The sequence below is a fragment of the Anoplopoma fimbria genome, chromosome 24 (assembly GCF_027596085.1).
Source record: "Anoplopoma fimbria isolate UVic2021 breed Golden Eagle Sablefish chromosome 24, Afim_UVic_2022, whole genome shotgun sequence".
NCBI classification, from domain to species: Eukaryota; Metazoa; Chordata; class Actinopteri; order Perciformes; family Anoplopomatidae; genus Anoplopoma; species Anoplopoma fimbria.
This window is the reverse complement of record NC_072472.1, coordinates 6,198,906-6,218,653: the sequence shown is the minus strand read 5'-3', so window position 1 is coordinate 6,218,653 and position 19,748 is coordinate 6,198,906. Positions and strand designations below refer to the sequence as shown.

The 19,748-nt window shown below is 38.3% G+C and overlaps 1 protein-coding gene across 1 annotated transcript in view; it reads right to left on the bottom strand.

The window, feature by feature from the left end:
- Positions 1-1,107: 1,107 nt before the first annotated feature.
- Positions 1,108-19,748, bottom strand: part of grk6 (G protein-coupled receptor kinase 6) — a 46,109-nt gene continuing 27,468 nt past the window's right edge. Inside the window, exons 6-16 of the mRNA XM_054625398.1 lie at positions 17,575-17,667; positions 13,363-13,426; positions 11,427-11,567; positions 9,752-9,942; positions 9,629-9,666; positions 8,231-8,320; positions 7,881-8,089; positions 6,794-6,931; positions 5,847-5,984; positions 5,223-5,357; positions 1,108-4,785 (exon numbers count right to left, since the gene is read on the bottom strand). Coding sequence (XP_054481373.1) covers positions 4,735-4,785; positions 5,223-5,357; positions 5,847-5,984; positions 6,794-6,931; positions 7,881-8,089; positions 8,231-8,320; positions 9,629-9,666; positions 9,752-9,942; positions 11,427-11,567; positions 13,363-13,426; positions 17,575-17,667 — 1,288 coding nt within the window. The 3' untranslated portion in view covers positions 1,108-4,734. The remainder of the gene's footprint in view (positions 4,786-5,222; positions 5,358-5,846; positions 5,985-6,793; positions 6,932-7,880; positions 8,090-8,230; positions 8,321-9,628; positions 9,667-9,751; positions 9,943-11,426; positions 11,568-13,362; positions 13,427-17,574; positions 17,668-19,748) is intronic.

Genomic DNA, 19,748 nt, shown 5'->3' with positions numbered 1-19,748 from the left:
TTTCCCAAGACTGGGTGAGATTACCTAATTGAATTCAACATACATGAAAGTGACAGAACAAAGTTCAGACTGATAACATCAACATAACCACATTTATCAGGAAACTCTAGTGTTTTTAAGTTGAGAAATATGAATGGCAGCTGGATTCTCATGAATGAAGCCTTTTCTCAATGAAAAACAATTTCCAACGATTGCTTCTCAGATTGTTCTGCGTAACAAACCATCTAGTGCGTCAGGTTTATATCTAATCTTCCTGAGAAGCATAATAAACTGGATATATTGGAGTAGAATGAAGCAGTGTTTTGACAAAGCCTCTTCCAAATGGAGCTATAAAAACATGTGAATGCGTTTGTCCCACTGAGAACTAAAACTGAAGGCTGTCTCAAAAAATATGCAACAGCAGAGGACACAGGTTATATCCCATCTGATGTTACTGTTAATCAAATTTATTGTTCAGGCCGGTATGACTCAGCTGCATGCTCGAGTATCATCAAAGAGCCATTTAGTTTGGGCCAAAATACATACGAGATTAGAAAGGTGCACTCAGTGGAGAGCAGATCTCCGCCAGGTGAAGTAGCGGCTGTATTATCAGCACAGAATGTATGAAACAAGTACTAAGTCTCTGTGACATCACTTTCTAAAGAGCCGTTTTAAGGCTCAAAGTGGGAGAGTAGTGGGAGTGGAGTCAGCAGGCGGTCAATGGCAATAAAAAATGTTTCTACAAAGTGTGAGTCACCTCAACCACGAGGGGTCCTTGAACATGCAGCCATACCTGGCCCCCTTTGGACAGACACACAGGTGCACAAACGTCAGAGTGACACGAATGCTATTTACATCACATTTCATGAAAAGCACTACAAGGAATCTCAGCCCATGTTTCTTGGAAAAGAGCTATTATAACTTGTTTGAGAAATAATCAGAAATCTGTGAACGTCACAAATTCACACTTTGAATCAAGTGGACTGAAAATGAATGACAGCAGTTTTATTTAATATAATAGGTTATTTAAGGCTTTTAGGAATAATGCATGAATGGTCATTAACGAGACAGATAGGCAACAAAGTTGATTTAGAGTTGTCCAAAACTTTATATATCCAGAGCTGCACTCCTCAAATCCTTCAACCATTCCAAGAAAAAACAGAAGCAGGCATTAAAAAAGAAAAACATTTTATGCAAAAGCAAGTTGAACACAAAATTACGCGTCTTTCTTGTGGTATTTCTTTCATCCATTCATGTCAATAACTTAAACCCTTTTATTTTAGAGTTTTGCAACAACCAACATAAATGGGTTATTTTTAGGATTTAGGATGATTTTTCACTTTGGTTGACAATGTTTTTATGGACAGATACGTCTGTAGAATATAAGTTTGAGTAGGATTGTGTCAAATATTTGTTGAAGTCGAACATTAAAGAGCTTCCATTTTAAGACTTGGTGGTCCTGTAAAAGATTGGAAGTATCAAAACTATATGAGCACAACATGCCATTAAATGAAAGTGTTATTGATACTGTTTTATTTTGGTAATTTAACGGTTTGGTATTTTCTGTTTGAGTAATATGCATGGCAGTACGTCAAACTAAACATTTTGGACGAAGGTATAAGCAGACATGACCTTCACTATGCAGCCTGGTCTCCTAAGTAGTTTTAAAGTTCACATACAAAAAAAGAGACTGCTTGTGTTTCTTGATTTTAGACCAGCGTTAACTTGCTGAATTCAGTGTTACTACTACTGATAAGAACAATGAGACCCGACAAACAAAAATGAGACCCAAGTTGTAATGAAGTGGAATCATCCTTTAAGGCAGATTACAGTGCATCCTCAACACAAAGGACAGAGACCATCAGACAGCAGAGAGACACACAGAACAGCAGTTGAGTCCTGATTTAAACGTCCATGGAGGATGTTAGCGAGGCTCTTCAGACTCTCAAAGTTCACCTTTGACCTCTCAGTCTTTTATTAAATCTCATCAGAGACTCCAGTGTTCAGAGAGTCGGTGACAGGAGAGTCGACTGCAGTCTTTCAGTACAGGGACTCTTTCAGTCTCATCGTCCTCATTTTCACAAAGAGACTCCACGTCCAGAAACGGCGAACACACGAGGTACCACAGACAGGAAGCTGACTGGAGCTGACGCAGCAGCAGTTTGCATGAGCACATGGATGGACACATACAGTGTTTATAAAAAGGAAGGGGACTACAGGCTGCAGGAGTACCTTCAGAAAAGGCACGTTGGATGGGAAGGACTTCATCTTTGATCTTCTATGCATAACTGGTTTGGTTTCAATTGAATGGTGCTTCTATAAAATAAAAAAACAAGTAGAGCTCTGTGGCTGAACACATAAGCAGATAGCAGGAGGGAATTTTGACAAAAATTTATAAAAAAAAAACTTGAACAATGAATCCATCTCTGCATCAAAAGACCATTTTTGTCACCAGAATTCATAATAAAACAGTTGATTATCCTAAAAAACAAACCTATAAAGGTAGGTCCTGTTTATCAAAGAGATGCAACGAAATATTCATTAATCAATTAATAATTGATCTTGAATAATTCATTGCGTAATTAATCTTGTTTGTATCTTTTTTATAATTTTTTTTAAAGCAAAAGGCCAAACTTTAAGAATTTCTTGCATTTATTTTTCTTTGTCACACATGACAGTAAACTAAATTCTGGGAATGCATTTTTACCTCAAGTTCACACATAAGTCAGCTCCAGGATAAATAGACACCAATTTTCACACTCGCTTATATTTCAAAACCTGAGCAAATGAAATAATCTGCAAGGCTAGATAACACGAGACGCAAGTGAGAAAATATGTAGTCATTTTGTAAAATGGTTGAACTGACCCTTTAAAATGGTATTCCCATCATTCATGATACATAACATAACCTCACTGATAGATGTAGCTGAAACTAGACTATTTGGTTCATTTTGGAGAGCAGAGAGATGTTGACATTCATGAATTGATGGTTGTGTGATTCAATATCATATTCAATAGCAAAAAAAAAAAGTCAAGTAATCTGGTTTCTGTCGTCCGTCTTCTCAAATATCAGAAATAACATAACAGCCGTTTGTACATTCAGAGGTATTTCATTTTAATAGCTTAAAATCAGAAGCCATTTTCTTTGAGGAAGCCATTGACTGCAACAGTACCAGCTGAGGCATTTCACTGCAGCGAGGCTTCAGTTACTCTTGTCGTTGCAAAAATGTAACTTTTTTTATGGCGTGATCAGCTCAGAATGCAGGCCAAGACAGATCTGGATGGATCAAACTTTGGACTTTTTCTCTCTCGTTTGTACGACCACACATGAAGTGGTCTACCAGCAGGGTAAACATGCGTAAACCTGCAGAGTCTGAAAAACATCCCACCACCATCCGCTCATGGAGGGAAGAAAAAGAGAGGAAGAGCAGGTAATGAACTCCCAAAAAAGGAATAAATTCTAATGAAACCCTGAGAGACAAGTAGAAAAACAAACCTGTGTGATTCAGCTACAAACTTTATCAAATGGTGTCTAATAAGTAAGCATTAATTAACGCAAGTTGCTACTGAATACACAGATTCTTATGTCTTGTTTACTAAACTTCTGATTTAAACATTGAGTGAATTAAGTTTTGCAGGTCATCTAAACATGCAAAGATTTAACGTGTTCCAGACAAGCCTACAATTTGATATAAAGGACAAATGTCTCATTGGTTTAAAATTTTCTCAAGAATTAGTACCAAGTTATAATTTTTTTCTGAGGAAAATTCCAAAGAAATTGTTAGGAAATTACATCCCCTTTAAATAAATGTTACCATCATTTTTGCTGAATTTTATTCCAGTTCAAGCTCTGCAGCATTAACATAATTTATGAGTTGTTTATTGTGGATCAAAAATAGGAAAGCTTTTTAAAATGTTTTAGCATGTTGGAAAAGCAACTTGTATAATCAGAGAGTGTTTCATCAACAACAACAGGATCTTTACAGAACTGACAAGAGTAACTGGAGCCGCACTGACAACGAGTCGATTGTCTCAAGAAATTGAAAAAATAAAAATAAAAATACAATTGATATAAAAATATCTGCAGATGTAGACAACGTCATGGCTCTAGAATCACTGTTTAAAAACCATAATGTCCAAGCAAAAATTAAAATCACACTTTTAAAATAATTAAATAGAAGGAAAAGGAGAGCTAAGAGGAGCAGTGAGGTTGGTCACAGGAGAACGGAGGGCGGAAGAAGAAAAGTGGTCACAGTTCATGAGCTGAAAGTCACCGGTTTGATTCCCTGGACAAACTGGGGAAAAAGTAAAGACATCGAGGAATGCTCATTCCTCCCTTAGTAACCACTGTCACAGTGCCCTCCAGCAAGGCACTTTTACAGCAGGCAATTGTTCCAGTGGAGCTGCTCAGTGGTCAGCAGCAGCTCCCTTGATCAGTCACATGGTCATGTGTTAAGTGGATGAATGGATGAGAAAGCAAAGCCTTCCCTGGGAATTATTATTTTTATTTTTTTTTACAAAGCTCCCGTCTACACGTTTGGAACGCGTCGGCTGCCGATATTTCACAACTTTTTAAATAACATGAAACTTTATGGCTATGCTGAAAATATACATTCTGACATTTAGAGATAGTACTATGTTAAAAATACATATGTGCAAAAGTTGTAAACAAATGAGATTGTGTGTGTGTGTGTGTGTGTGTGTGTGTGTGTGTGTGTGTGTGTGTGTGTGTGTGTGTGTGTGTGTGTGTGTGTGTCACAGCCTGGTGGGCTCCTCGTCACTGTCACTGCAGTTACCACAGCAGTCCTGCAGAGGGAAGCAGAGAGCAGAGAGTCACCTTGAGATGCATTTGAACTGAATGTTTTAAGACATGTATGAATATTCTTTGTTGAATAATAACAAAATATGAATAATATTAATAAAAAAACACTAAAAATGTTCAATTACTTTGTTGAAAATGTTTTAAATTACATCTACTCCTTCTACCTCATTGAAAAATACAGAATAATACAATATTATTCATTTCAAAAGTTTAACTGCTGGACACAAAATGAAATTTTGTACATTACACAAATTGCCTACTGGACACTGATTGGCCAGATAAGTTGTGATGTCACAAAATCCTCTGGCTCGTCCAGATTTTAAAATGAGATTTTAGTGGAGGCAGAGAAACTTTTCGCTTGAAAACAAACATTCTGCACAGTGAACCTCAAACACTCAAAGTGAATAAAAAGTCCCCTGACCTGTCGGCCGAACAGCCGCTGCAGGAGTCCCTGTTTGGGTTGAGGAGACGGCTGTCCTCTCCAGTCCAGGTCGGGAGGGACGGTCCCGTCCTGGTGGAAAACATTCAGCTCTGTGAAACACTCCGTCTCGATCATCTGCAGGAGAAAAGACCAAAGTTCATTCTTTGTATCAAAAGCACAGAGAGACATACACTGTATTTACATATTTGTAAAGAGGTAACAGACAATACAGTCAGGACACATTTTTGTCTGCTTAAACTTTAAAGCATCACCTGCTCAGATATCAGCCAAAAAACGTACCACTTAATTGAAATTTCAATTAACTTAATTATTTCAATGTTGGTCTTTGTCCCGTTTTGGGTGGCATAAAAGTTTATGGAAGATGAAAACGAAGCCAAACTAAGCAAATCAATTAACCAGTGATGAAAAACAGAACTCAAGATTATAGAGCAGGATTTGACAGCAATAAGATATTAAAATCTGATATTGCATCAGGGTAAATATACACTATTTGTACAAAAAACAGACGGATAAAAAGATAAAATATATCTTAATCATACGTCTGTTGGTTGAAATGGATGACAGCGTAGGTGTTTGTGTTGTTTATGAACGCATGTCTCTCACCTCGTCCTGCCAGGGTATAGAAACGCAGCCTGTGGACACTTTGCTGTAGAAAGACTCGTCTTTCGGCTCCAGCTCCACTCCCTTCACTGTGGAGAACTGCTCGATGTCCAGCACGTCTTTGCAGTAGATGGCCTGCGGCTGCAAACACACAAAACAGTAACTTCAACACATTTTCATCTCAGCTGCTGAGATACTAATCAGCTAGGACTGAAGAAGAGGAGAACCATAAGAACCACAGCTGACGACTTCCTCAAGTCTTTGCTGTAAATCAACAGCGTGCTCACTTTGTGGAATCCTTCCTGTTACAGACGCTGTGCAGGTTAATTATGCATGCTCCATATAATAAGGCCCAGTGATATTCTTATTAATCAGATTGATTAATTCCACTTCCTGTGGTGTAAATTCTAGATTGTATTTCCAGCTCTCTATAATTTTCTCATTATGAAAGATATTAGCTTGTTACTGGAAGTTAAATGAGACATGCTTTCATTAATGTTATTAACACCTACGCTGTTAATGATTTAACACCTATATAAACAATCATATAATTAGTTACACCTTTACCTGCCCATGATTAATGTTACTAGTTATACCTGTGACCTCACACGGCCTATGCTGTAGTTGATGTTATTAGTTAAAACTGTTTTATCATAATTAATGCTTCCAACGACACCTTTTATCATTCATTTTACAAGTTACACCTGTACTATCATTAATGCTACACGCTACACCTGTGCTATCATTAATGCTACACGCTACACCTGTGCTATCATTAATGCTGCTAGCTGAAAACTTAAAAATCACACTTAAAGCAGATCAGATATATCAAAATATAAATGTTAAATATATTAAATAATAAATATGTTTCTGCGTTTAGTGTATATTTAGCACAAACCCTCCTGAGGTTCATTGAACTTGATGTGTGATATGATATACTGCGAACTTACATCAGGAATGAAGGGCGCCTGCAGCATGCCGGCCTCCAGGCGTTTGAAGTTGATGGAGCGGAAGATGGTATGGACTTTAACCTCAGAGGCTCCGCCTCCTTGGCAGCCCGTCCTCTCTGCGGGATCTTTGACTAGAAGCTACGAGATTAAAAAAACGGTCACAAACAAGAAGAAAAGACAGAAGAATTGCAGAAACACTGAGGAAAATGTAGGTGTTGAGACCCAAAATGGAACTGCATATAAATTACACCTGGGGCTGATTTGTAGGGAGTTGTTGCCTCATGTTCAAGAGAAATACAATCCAGGAAGTCAGGTTTGAGTAACAGATCTATGATATTGAATGCCAAAACACTGCCCAGTGGTTAACAATACTATATTAGAGTTCTCACGTCGACGGTCATTTTATCCAATGATGGCCAAGTGAACAGTAGTTACACATTACAAAGTCATCCCCTAGGAATGTGAGCTTGCATGCATTTGATTGGAGAAAAAAAATGTGTTGCCAGTTGACAAGGCATCTTGTGCAAAAGTTGAGCTAGGTTTAACCATTTTGATTGACAACCTTATGTGTTTTTCAAGGAAGCTCTGTGTTGGGACCCTCACAGTGTCGTATTCTTATTAATGAGCAGACTGCGTTTGTTGGTTTGAACACAGCCTTGCTCACCAACTAGTAATAAACTTGTACTGTGACAACATTTTACTTGATGATGCAACTGACTGAAAACCAAACCAAAACAGTGCTTTTTCTACAGTGTGACCGAGCCGTCAAAGATCAGATTTGTGATTGGTCAACGGCAGAAAGGTATGCATCTCAAAACTCACCAAAATTTTACCTGAGGAGAGAGCTCTGCATGTTTTGATGTACATTATGTGACTGAAACCACTGATTCTGAGCCAGACAGACAGAGACATCGTCTAACTAGGCAGAGATATGTGTCACAATTTAGTAAACAAGCATTTCTTCTTCTTTTATAAACAGCGAGGTTAACCACCAGAAAATAGTAAAATATGGAGCTTGAGCAGATGGGAGCTGCAGAACGGATCAAATAAGAGACAAGTGTGTTTGGCCGCTAGAACATCCACCCACCATTCTACATAGGGACTTGGCGTCCTCGGAGAACTTGCTTGAATATTCCTCCTCCACTTCCCTCACCAGCCGCTCCACTTCCTCCCTCTTGATCTTCTTCTTCCTCTGCTGGAAGGGAGACTGGCCCTCGATCATCTCGTACAGCAGGCAGCCCAACGCCCACCAGTCGGGGCTGAAGGTGTAGCGCTCGTTTTTCACCACCTCCGGAGCTGGAGGAGAGAATAAAACGCAGCAGAGTGGGCATTTATTTGAGCTGAATGTGATTAAAAAACACTACATTGCAAATGTTGTTCATTATTTAGTTTCTATTGGTCACTAGTGGAGATGGTTAAAGGTCAAAGGTTACTTACCCATGTATCCTACGGTTCCTACGCGTCCCTTGATACTCTGTCCTTCTGGTACATGAACCGCTAAACCAAGGTCTGATATCCTGATGTGGCCTAAGGACATAAACACAAACACAATCATACAGTTCAGATTTTTGCAACATTATCCGAGGAAATTCTGTCTCTTCATGGTTATAAGTCACAGTAGTTTGTCTAAATAAGCTTAGGGGCAACACACCTGAGTGTTGCCGCAACTGTATCTGCCACGGTTCAGTTATAAGTAATCTAGTTTTTTGTAGTATTTTTGCAGCACTTTTTTTAGCCTAGAATTTTAAAAAAACGTGTTCGAACTAAACTCAAGTGGGTTTATTGGCTGTTTTTGAGGATGGATGTTTGTCTCTGGACTCTTTTTCTTGTTATCACACCAGCTCAAAATAGTCTTTATTGCAATCTTGCATCTTTTTGGGTGATTTTTAATTCATAATTAGATCTAACTTTTGTGATTAAACTCTTTATCAGAGATTTCTCTGACAGGTTTCAGGAACAGGCTGTGTTGCTGGAGTCAGAGCGCCCTCTAGTGATTCACAGCGAAAAATGATCTCAAAAACACCTGACTCGTTTACAGCCATAACTATCTCATTGTTCTGTATCTATATTACAATCTGCCATTCTGCATAATAGCATACAAAGACATAATGTTCTTTTTGAGTAAACAATGCTTTTCAAATAAATAGTAAATGAAATGCACATTATCATCAGAACAGGAAAGAAGCTTTAATCATATAATGTATGCAGTGTGCCACATAAGTATATGCTTTGTCAGTGACTTATTGTAATGAATGAAATAATAAAGTGCTAAATGTCAATAAAAAACTATTTCAGGCTTCTGTCTATAAATAGGAATAGTTTTTTTTATTAGAAACACCAGTTGACAAACAATCAAGGTCCATTCACTTTCTTGTTTCAGAGCTTTGAAGTGTATAGCATGATTAACAGAAGAGTCAAACATCTATAGTTCCATGACAACTGAGAAAACTTCATCTGATGATGAAGACCATGTGATACGTTGAAAAGCTCCGGAACAAAAGAAGAAGTGGACTTGTGTTGTAAAAGGGCTTTTAAATATGTATTTCTTCCAAATGCCCTAATCAGTTTGTCTCCTACTTTAACATTTGCATGCAGATTTATGGAAGTTTAATCCCAATGAACAGGGATGATTACACCCTTTGTCTTGAAGTACCTTTGCTGCTGGGAAAATAAGAAGGAAAAACATCACTAATTTACATAAATAAACCAGCATGCTCCTGTCTCTTACTCAAATGAGCCAACAACCCACAGTGTAACAGTGGTAACAGAAGTTTTCATCGGTCGAATTATTGACCTATGACCTCTGATTACTTTTCCTTTAAGGCTGCTACTCACCGGCATCGTCCAGCAGGATGTTCTCTGGTTTTAGGTCTCTGTGGGACGGAGAACGGGAGAGCAGAGTGAGAACAAAGACGAGAGACAATGAGTTAATCGTCTTTGAGGTTAGGAGATGCTGACCTGTAGACGATGCGTTCTTGGTGCAGGTCCTCCAGCCCGCAGCAGATCTCTGCAGAGTAGAAGATGGCTCTCTTCTCGTCGAAACCCGCCTCTCCCATGTGATAGATGTGAAACTTCAGGTCTCCTCCGTTCATGAGCGTCAACACGAGGCACAGAGCGTCCTTCGTCTCGTAGGCGTACGCTAAACTGACCTGGAGTCAGAGGAGTGTCATGTGTTAATGATGCTGTATGGTAATGGTTTAGGTGATCAGGGGTCACTGTTTCTTATCAGCTGATGGGATGTTTAAATTACAGTGATGCATTTTAATTAAGGAACTCTATAAGTTTCTGACTGCAGCCATCAGTAGTGCTGAGAAATTAAGTAATTTTTTTAATAAGAAAATGAATTATGAAGAATAAATTGTTTTGATAAATCAAGCAAAAATATTAAACCGTCAGTCAGACAAAATAAGACATTGACAGACATCATATGGTGTTGTGAAGAAAAGTGATGGATGATTTTTATTTTTATAGATTTTATACAACAATTGACCCATTCATTGGATTTACAATCAACAGAATAATTGTTTTGAATATAGTCCTCAATTGCAGCTCAAGCTTTCCTCTAAATAAAGTGCAGTCCGAAGTCTAATTTGAGTCAAACTTAAACTTTCTTTAGACTTGTTTCCACATGGAGGCTGCCTTTTTTGCAGGTGTATAGTGTAGACAGGAGATAATTAAACCTGCATCAACAAGCTGTATAAACAATTTTTACATATCAAGTTAAACGTCGATATTATTTACACATCAAACAGATACAGAGCAACATTATCATTCATTTGGAGTCGTGTATCTGGCCATTTGAACAATGCAAGTCCAATGCTCTCTCTCTTTAAGCTCTGGTTTGTTCTCAACCAACTCCTCACCTGACAGAAGCTAAAACACTCGATATGCCGATAACATACATGGGTGATAATTATTTGTAGTTTCCTCACTTTGAGCGATCCATCGTTGATATAAAACATTGATTAGAGCATTACATCATTACATCTTCATCCAGCTAAAATAAGTAAAAAAAATGATTAAAAGTGATTTTCTATCTGTAATAGGATTCGGGGTGAATTTTTTCCTTTAATGTGAGATAGTCAGGAAGCTGACAATGCCGTTGCCTGCACGTCCTCACAACAGGAAACACAATCCGCTGCCAAACTTCTTTAATTAAGTTGTTTGTGTATTTATACATTGACGCCATGGTGAACCCTGAGGGACTCCTCAGCCCTGGGAGACCAAACCAGCCAACTGACTGGAGTCCAAATCAAATAAGCTGAACGGAGGTCGTCTGGCAGAAAATCAAACCAGAGAGAGATCAAACCTTAGTGTTGTCTTTTAATTACTGCACTTGTTAATGTTGCAGACATGTCGTACCATTGACGCACACAGAGAGTGAACTCAGGAGGAAATATGTGCACAGTTCCGCTCTATAAATGTCTCATTTTGGAAGAAAGAAATGTCAACCGATGGTTACCGATGAGTGTGTTAAAGGGCACACTCTGAAACGTTTTGTTAAAGGATAAGTTTGTTAATATTTTTATGGTATATTTCTCTTTAGTTTAGTTTTCAATTTGCTAAATCTGCATAAAAACAGGTGAATGAAAAAATCTAAGGAGACGAACTGCAGATAAGATGAGATACTTACTACAAATCTGCTGTTGACTTTCTCCAGGATCTGTTTCTCATTGAGCGCCATGGACTCTCCTTTTCTTTTCTTTATCCTCTTCTTCTCCAGTTTCTTACAGGCGTACATTTTCCCTGTGGCCCGTACCTGACACGCACACACCTGCAGGGTAAAGGAAAGGGAGGAGGGGGGGAAGACAAGATCATTATATTCCCATTCAAACATGTAAAAAGCTGCACCAAATAATGATACTATTAATCTCTATTAAACAGAGAAGACTGCATCGCTGTCCATCATGTGACTTCAAATACCAAGGACACCAAACAAGACTGTGTTTGTAAAAAATCTAATCATAAGGTATCACAGGATGGCAGCTAAGGCCATAAAAAAGAAGCTTACACATAGAGAGCTGTGTTCGAAGGAAAACTCCTTTGTTTTCTGACTGTGGAGGATTTTCTATTCTACTTCTGCTCCATCGGGGTGTAAAAATGTAGCTGTACATGAACGTGATAAGTGATGTATAAACCAAAAAAGTATCCCATATAATTTGTGTTATTTGTCACGAAACCATTTTTACAAACCACCAAATTTCCAAAAATGATTGATGCTTGAAGCCAAGTTCCACTGTTGTAAACTGTTCTCATAACATCTTGCACACAATGACATTTAAAGGGGCATTCCACCTAGATGATTAAAAAACATATACTTTGGCCGCGGTTCAACTCTACCTGAGAAAACTCTTACCACTGCTCTAAATATTACTCCTAAGATTGGATATGTTGTTGATTTGGATGTTAATACTGAGGTAAATGCAGCCAAACGTGCACTTAAATGTTCCAACAAAAGAAAGACGTTTAGTTGCAGCCTGTAGTGATTTTGAAGGTAATTAATGATCAAAAGTCAAGTTTGATGTCCACTATTTTACTACAAAGGGCAGATATTGTGTTAATTAATAAAAGCCTTATTGCTAGTTTTTATAATAGCTTTTTAATTTCTAATAAAACTATATTTAATGCACATTTACTGTCATCAACACAACCTTCCTTATACGCTCCTAAATTGAATAGAGAGAAGTTGTTTACCAAGTCTCCTGATTTAATGAAATTAACCTTTTTGTTTTATCTCCTCACCTGGTCAACTTCACCCTTTAATAATAAAAACTTCTCTCTACCTTTCTGTCGGTTTCTATTTCTCTGTCCAGTGTGAGGTGCTATAAACCAAGCTAAACATGGAAACTATGTCAGACTATATCAGTCCCTTTTCTTAAAAGGTCAGGATAGTGGCTCTTATTGGCCATAATGAGTCTATCATGCAACTTGTTACAGACTGGACTGGTGGGAGCCTTCATCATTAACTGAGGATGAAATGTTTAGGTTTTCTGCTTTTACACTTACTATGAATCGTGTCGACGAACATGTAAAATACTAAAAGTAGTCTCATTAGAAAAGCTTTTTAAAGTATTCAACTGGCCTACCAAAGACTCATACTTTTTAGGAGAGTAGGAGTGCATGTGTTAAGATATCATTTGAACTACAGAATACCGTATAGTGAGTACAAGAAGGTATTATATCAAAGCTTTCCTACAACATGAGTCCCCTGACAACAGTTTGGTCATTTTTCTAATGATGTCCAGATGATTATTTTAATTATCTGTCAATTATTTTGCTTTTAAGAGCAGTGGGCCTCATTCACCAATATCTTTCCTTTTTTTTTTATTCCTCAAAGCAGAATTGTTCGTACCTTTGTTCACATAATGATGAATCTCATTGCAGGCGTGTGACAGTTGATCTTAATCAGCAAAGGTAAACACCCTGCCAATCCCCGTTCTTCAATATCTATCATTATTTATTTAACTTGTCAATTAGATAATTTCTTCTGGGTTTGTGAGTTGTGTTGGACAGTTGTATGCTGAGTAATTTGAAAAAGAGTTAAAAAAAAAAAAACTTGATGTACTCACCTCTCCAAAGCCTCCTTTCCCTAAAACTCTGTACTGTCGGAATGTATTTTTCGTCACCGGTTGCCTGTTGGACACAAAGAGAAACACATTTAGAACTCATGAAAAGGTAAAATGAACATGATGTTAATAACACTATCTTGCTGTCCTGAAGATTGATCTAAAAAATATATATATAAATATATACAGTTAGATAGAACACCTTCAAAGGAGCATCATTAATGGAGCATCATTCATTTCATACTTGGTTTTACAGGAAGTTATGGTGAGAAAGATGCCTGCTGATGATGTTACCAATTTACATCAAACTTTGCATGTCAGCTGCCATGAAAGCTCACAGTGTTTCAACAGTGCAACAATCTTCAAAACAGTTTCTGAGTCCACAGTCATCAGTGGAAAGATTTATGACGACCACAGAGCTCCTATAATGACCAAACGCACCAATTAACTGCTCCCTCTTGGTTTCAGCACTCCCGTCTCATCTCCCTTTGGACAGTCTGGTCATTCAAGCAGGTAAATTAAATAGACTCATTAAACAAGGATGAGTCATTTGCTGCTTAATTAACAGTGTGATGATGAGACTCTTGCTTGTTTTCTACCAATAGTTGTTATTGGTTTTGTGTGTTCTTGCATTTGGGCCCATATTGATCCACGTACCTCATCAGTGGTCTTCTCAAGAGACACTAAACTCAAGACTGTAGCTTTACCAGCAGCTTTAAAGGCTCTAATGCTTGTTACAAAAAAACATTTAATCTTTGGGTTAATATGCTATTCCACAAACTTTGAAGCTGACCAGTACTTTTTACAGAAATTTGGTCAATAACACAAAAGTATTGAGGTTTGACACCAAGCTGTTTTTTTCAGTTGAGTTCTCCTTACCTGTCATAGACAGATTTAAACAAAGCAGCCTGGAATCAAAGAGAGTATACAATTTTTTTGTTTTTGTGTGCATTAGATAAGATTTTTCTAGCAGTACACTGATGGCATTACAGAGCAAAAAGCTACTAACAGCATAGAAATGATAGAAATTGCAAAGTTCAGAGCTGCAGTGATTTAAAACATTCCCAATAACGATTGTGATCACATGACTGAGCCTTGTTTTTGCCTGTTGGACACACACAGTTAAACTGATTGAGATTAAATCAACAAAACAATGAAGTTGGACAGGAAGCTAACGTAATGAAAAAAAGTCTTATTTAATTCTAACCCTAACACTTCCTACTCTTTCAGATCCTGTGATGCCCTGTTCTGGCCTCCAGAGGTCCCGAACTCTGGCTGTGCTCCGACATGTGCAGCTGCCTCTCATCAGCCGTCACCCAGCCCTGTTCAATCAGCCCATTAGTCTGTGGGTATATAAATCCCTTCAGATGGTCAGTCGATGCTGTAGTGTAGAGACTATACTTGTGCTGAGCTCCCAGCCTTAATGTGTTTTGTCCCTGTCTGCCAAAAGCTTTCAGTGATGTGCTGAAGTGTCAGTCCTGTCTGGTTATTGTAGAAGTGTCTCATTCTCTGCTCACTTCGAACTTAAATAAAAGGGTTTCTTTTTCTAGATATATGATGAAAGGACATACTTTTGTCAGTTAAGCTTTTTTTTGTATCCTCAGTCTCTGCGTTACAATATCTATTATAAGCCCAAATGCAGCTACGTTTTACTGACAATTGTATTCACAATAATGCCCTTGCATTTTGGAAGATACAGTTGTTATCCATGAACAACTTGAAAGCTTAATGTGTCCAAAGAATCTGCTGCTTCTCTGCAAAACCACCAGTTGACCTGAGACCAGGGTCAGAACAGGACAGAGTTCTCCTTTTACATGTTTCATAATGTTGTGCCGTGACCAAAGGCAGCAAGACAATGTCTTGTGTCTAGGTAAAAAACAGAAGGGAATTAATAGTTTATTTTATACAAGCTACATGTTTATATGCGTCTCTTGCCACAACAGTCTTAGGTTTCCTACTAGCTGCTTGATAACTGCCAAACACGCCAGAAGAAGAATTTGTGAACTTAAGCAGTGAAGTTACAACAAGTAACAGCTTGCATTGGCAACTAGCTAGCTGACAGCTAATCATAAACACATGAATGAATCTGAATTCATGAAGTATGGGCAACAAAAAAAAATACTGGTAGGCAGAAACCTAAAACTTTTGTGTTAATAATAAAATGCATCAGATTCAGTGTGAAAGACAAATGTTTGCATCCTCTCTGTCCACTTGTCTTGTTTCTTTTAAACTAATTAACTTTTTTAAGCTAATGATACTAATTGTTGCTAGGTAACAACAGAAGTTTTGGACTCTCCTAGCAACTGTAGACTTCTTGAAGGACTGCTGGCGATACAGCTGTTTGCATAGCTAAGTCCTACTGTGCACAAAAAATAAAAAAAATGATTATTTCACTTAGTTGTTTGTTGGTTTATTTGTTTTAATTGTGATGAAGTAAGCAGCTCACGGCTCTACTCTGCAGTCATTTCCTCTTCTTCCTCACATGTCTTGCAACATCTTTTGACCCTAAATGACTGCTGCAAGAATAAACATTTTCACTCCAATTATGGTGGTGTTTTATGTGGGTTCACATCAGTTGAAGGATTATAAACTCTCCTCCGTGGAGCTGAATTCAATGACCCTGTGGTTTTTGAAAACTTTAACACTAAGCCCCAATGGGCGAACAGAAAGATTCAAGGTCATCCACCTTACACAGTTCCTGGAAAGCATAGATGCCAGACACACAGGGTTTTTCTTATCTGATAAGCAGCTTGTGAGGCTGGAATAAACAGTCCTCATTCTGCTGTAAATAATGAAGAAAGGAGCCAACACAGACAAAGCATCTGTCTGCACCTTCTCTCTGTTTTTGTTTTGTCTCCATCGTGTTCTTAATTTTCTCTTGTCTTTAGGTTTCTTTGAATCTTCCTCTCTGCTTCAGGCCTGATGTTTTGTCTTTATACGTCACTAAAACGAGGAGGCCTGGGGATGGATTGGCCTCCTGTGTGGGTTGTTTCAGCTGATCCTTAAAGAACACCAGTTAGTCCACTGTGGGATACACAGGCTGTTTACAGCATCACTGAAGTTTTCAAATGAAAGTCTGGAAACCATCAGTACTCTGTGATGGGACACAGACCCAGACAAGACTTTCTCTGTCTGTAAACATACCTGACAAAACTCATAAGGACTGTTATTGTGATGACAGATGTATTTATCCAACAGCAAATTAACACTTTTGTGATTCTGTACTGAATGACGTCAGACAAAAGCATGAGTGTGGTTGAATACCAGGAATTGAGTTCTCAGTATTTCCCGTGTGCCGGTGATGTAGATGGATTAACTTTTCGGCTGCTGCAGTTTCATATGTTTAATTCTCACGCTAAATCGTCAGTCCAACTTTTTGACAACATACTGTAGTTTTAGAGTAAAGAAAGTCAATATCATATTCCATTCCCTTCTATTGATTCTACATGAGAAACTATTTTGAGTGTGTTTGCTGCATTGTCAGCATTCTGGCGAGTTTCATTAGTAAATTATCACACAACCAGACAACAAACTGTAGTGCGTTCATGTACGCTGTTTATAGTCTGTGATGGCTGTGATCAATTTAATGTAACTCGACTGTGCCTATATATCCATATTTATGCGCGATGCATGAGGTTAATAGGATTTATTGATATCACCACCGCAAACTACACTCATATATACATAAATAAATGTATATATTTAATATTATAATGAAATATATATACTGCTCTACCTCCTGCACCACTCTTCCAATAATTACAATCAACAAAACCTTCTCAGGTCTGATCTGTAACAGTACACTCAGGTACATCTAACCTTTACAACAACAGCCTGATCTGGAAGTCTACTCCCTGCTGAAACTGAACTGTAAAACTTTGCAGTTGGGCAATTTCAAAATCCCTTCTTGAAATTTGTAATGGTGATATCACTGTAATATTGCATTGTTCTCATCCCCGTAACCGTGAGGACATAAGGACACCGGGGGAGGAAGGGATGAGGCAACTCGCTAAGCATGTTGTTACTGGTTCTGTGGTGGAGCTTAAGGCTAATGTAGCCTCTAAATGAGCCCGAGTGAGCTACTAAGTGGTATGTGTGTAATGACAGTATGCATTATGCTCATGTATATAATAGGGATAAACAGCAGTAGAAAGACCAACACGACAAAGAAGGAAAGTTCGAGAAAGAAAACAGAGATGAGACGTGGAGGTTTACCTCTCCAGCCATTTCCATTGGAGGAACCTGTTGTAGTACATGCTGTCGAGGTAGTCAGCGAAGGGCGCCACGCTCAGGTAGTCGTGGATCAATCTGGGTAGAAAACAAAAAACACAACAGAGCATCTGCAGGTCATTTCCAGTCCAGTCCAAGTGATTTGGAAGTTTTCTAACAGTAGATAACATTAGCCACCATAAGCTACGGGTCATACAAGGCCAAGTGAGAGTGTACTGGCTGAAATCAAGCAAGGATGCATTTCTTTTTGCTTATGAATTCATCTGGATAATGTGTTTTTTCTTCTTTCAAAAGCAAACACTTGGATTAATTTCAGATTTAATAACTTTCTGAGAGAGAAGCTTAACTCAGGCAATATGCTGCCTTTAGGAGCTACTGCAATGAGCTGCTACAGGAAGGATTATGCTTTTAGTGATATGAAAAAGTTCTGTTCCAGGTCACTGACTGAAACACTGACACAAAAAAAAAGAAAAGAGTGAAAAGTGTAAGGGAACTAACTGTCGGAGAACTATAGTGGCAAATAAAACAATAACTAGTTTCAGATGATTACACACAGTAATGAAAAATAGTTATGTATATCATATTCCATGTCTGCCAATAAATCCCCCTTTATCCGACACTCTGGTCCTTTTAGATTTTTAAGTTACTGTCAGAAAAGTTGCCACAATGTGAACAACCCTGAGCAGAATAGTTATATTTCTACATATAAAATAAAAACATTTTTCTTATGCATTATGATTCAGTCACACTTATTTTGAATCAAATCATGACCATTCTTTGAGTCATGTTTTTGTGCTTAAAAGGGTACATTTTTATTGGGTTGATTTGAAATGAGACTCTTGAAGTCACACGATAAGAGTTGTGACAGATTTCAAAGGAGATGTTGAAAATAAGGTTAATGTAGAATATCACCGGACTTCTCCTTTTACCTTCTTACCATACGTGCAGAGTGCAGAGTTTGTAGTGTTAATATTGTGTACAGCACCATAGTTAATTAGTCATGTCTTGTACTTGATGTAGCTTGAAAAACAAATTGGCCTCTGCGCTGCCTCACACCTACGCAACAAGCATGAACAGAGCCGTTAGAGGATGTTACACAATGTGTGAGTGTTTATGGAATGAACAAATAACTCTTCCTCATTAAAAAATAAGTTTTTATTGTAATGTTTTCCTTTCCATGTATTTCCATGTAGTCTTTATTTGTTTCAAATATTCTAATGTCTTATTCCGTACTCTTCTGAGTCCTGACTGCACCATGAATCATTTCATTTTCTTCTTCTTTCTTGACTGGATTTTTCTCTGCATCACAGCTATATTTTCCAACCTTGATAAACTGCCGACATGCTCAGTGTCAGTCTCATCTGTTATGAACCCAACTTCCTCATTTGGGAAATACTGGAGTTACAAATCCAGGGTTACAAAAGCAAGATCTGATGTTAGAGGCCTGGAGCTGCTCAGTCATGAGCTTTGAGTTCTGTATTTGTGTATTTTTATGTGACTTTTTTCCACTCTGAGTAATGTCTGCAGGTACAACAGTCCACGCATACAACCCCAACAACCTTCACCAATAAGATAAGACAGCATGTATCTATCCTGAAAGGCGAAACCCAGGGTATCCAACTCTTGGTGTCAGCTTTGTTAATGGGGACATATTGCTAAAATGCATGCTGGGATATCCTCATTAACATCTATGGAGGAAGAACACTTCCAGGACTGTGCAGGCAAGTTGCTCTTTAAACACATTGCCTCCTCACTACCTAATGCGGTCCTCCTCTGGGCCAATCAGAACCCAACACACATGGAGACTGGAGTCATGTGAAATCAGACTCAAGTCATAAATCTGACAACTTATAACTCGTTATCAAACAACAGGACAACAGATGCGACTCAGTCGAGTTTAACACCACAGTGACTTGAGCCTTGTGACTTCAAAGACTTGAGACTTTGCCAGAAACCCAAAGCAGAGAGACAGAGCCGACATTCAGGTCAGTGTTCGGGCTGTCAGCTGTCTGTGGGGCCAGCAGCACTTGTTTTGATGTGCTTTTGCATGATTGTAGCCGCAGCACAGGATTTTATTTTTTAATGCCTAGAGAACAGAAACCTCACAGAGAGAGAGAGATGAGGGTGAGTCTGTTTAGTGATGAGCCAGCACTGATCAA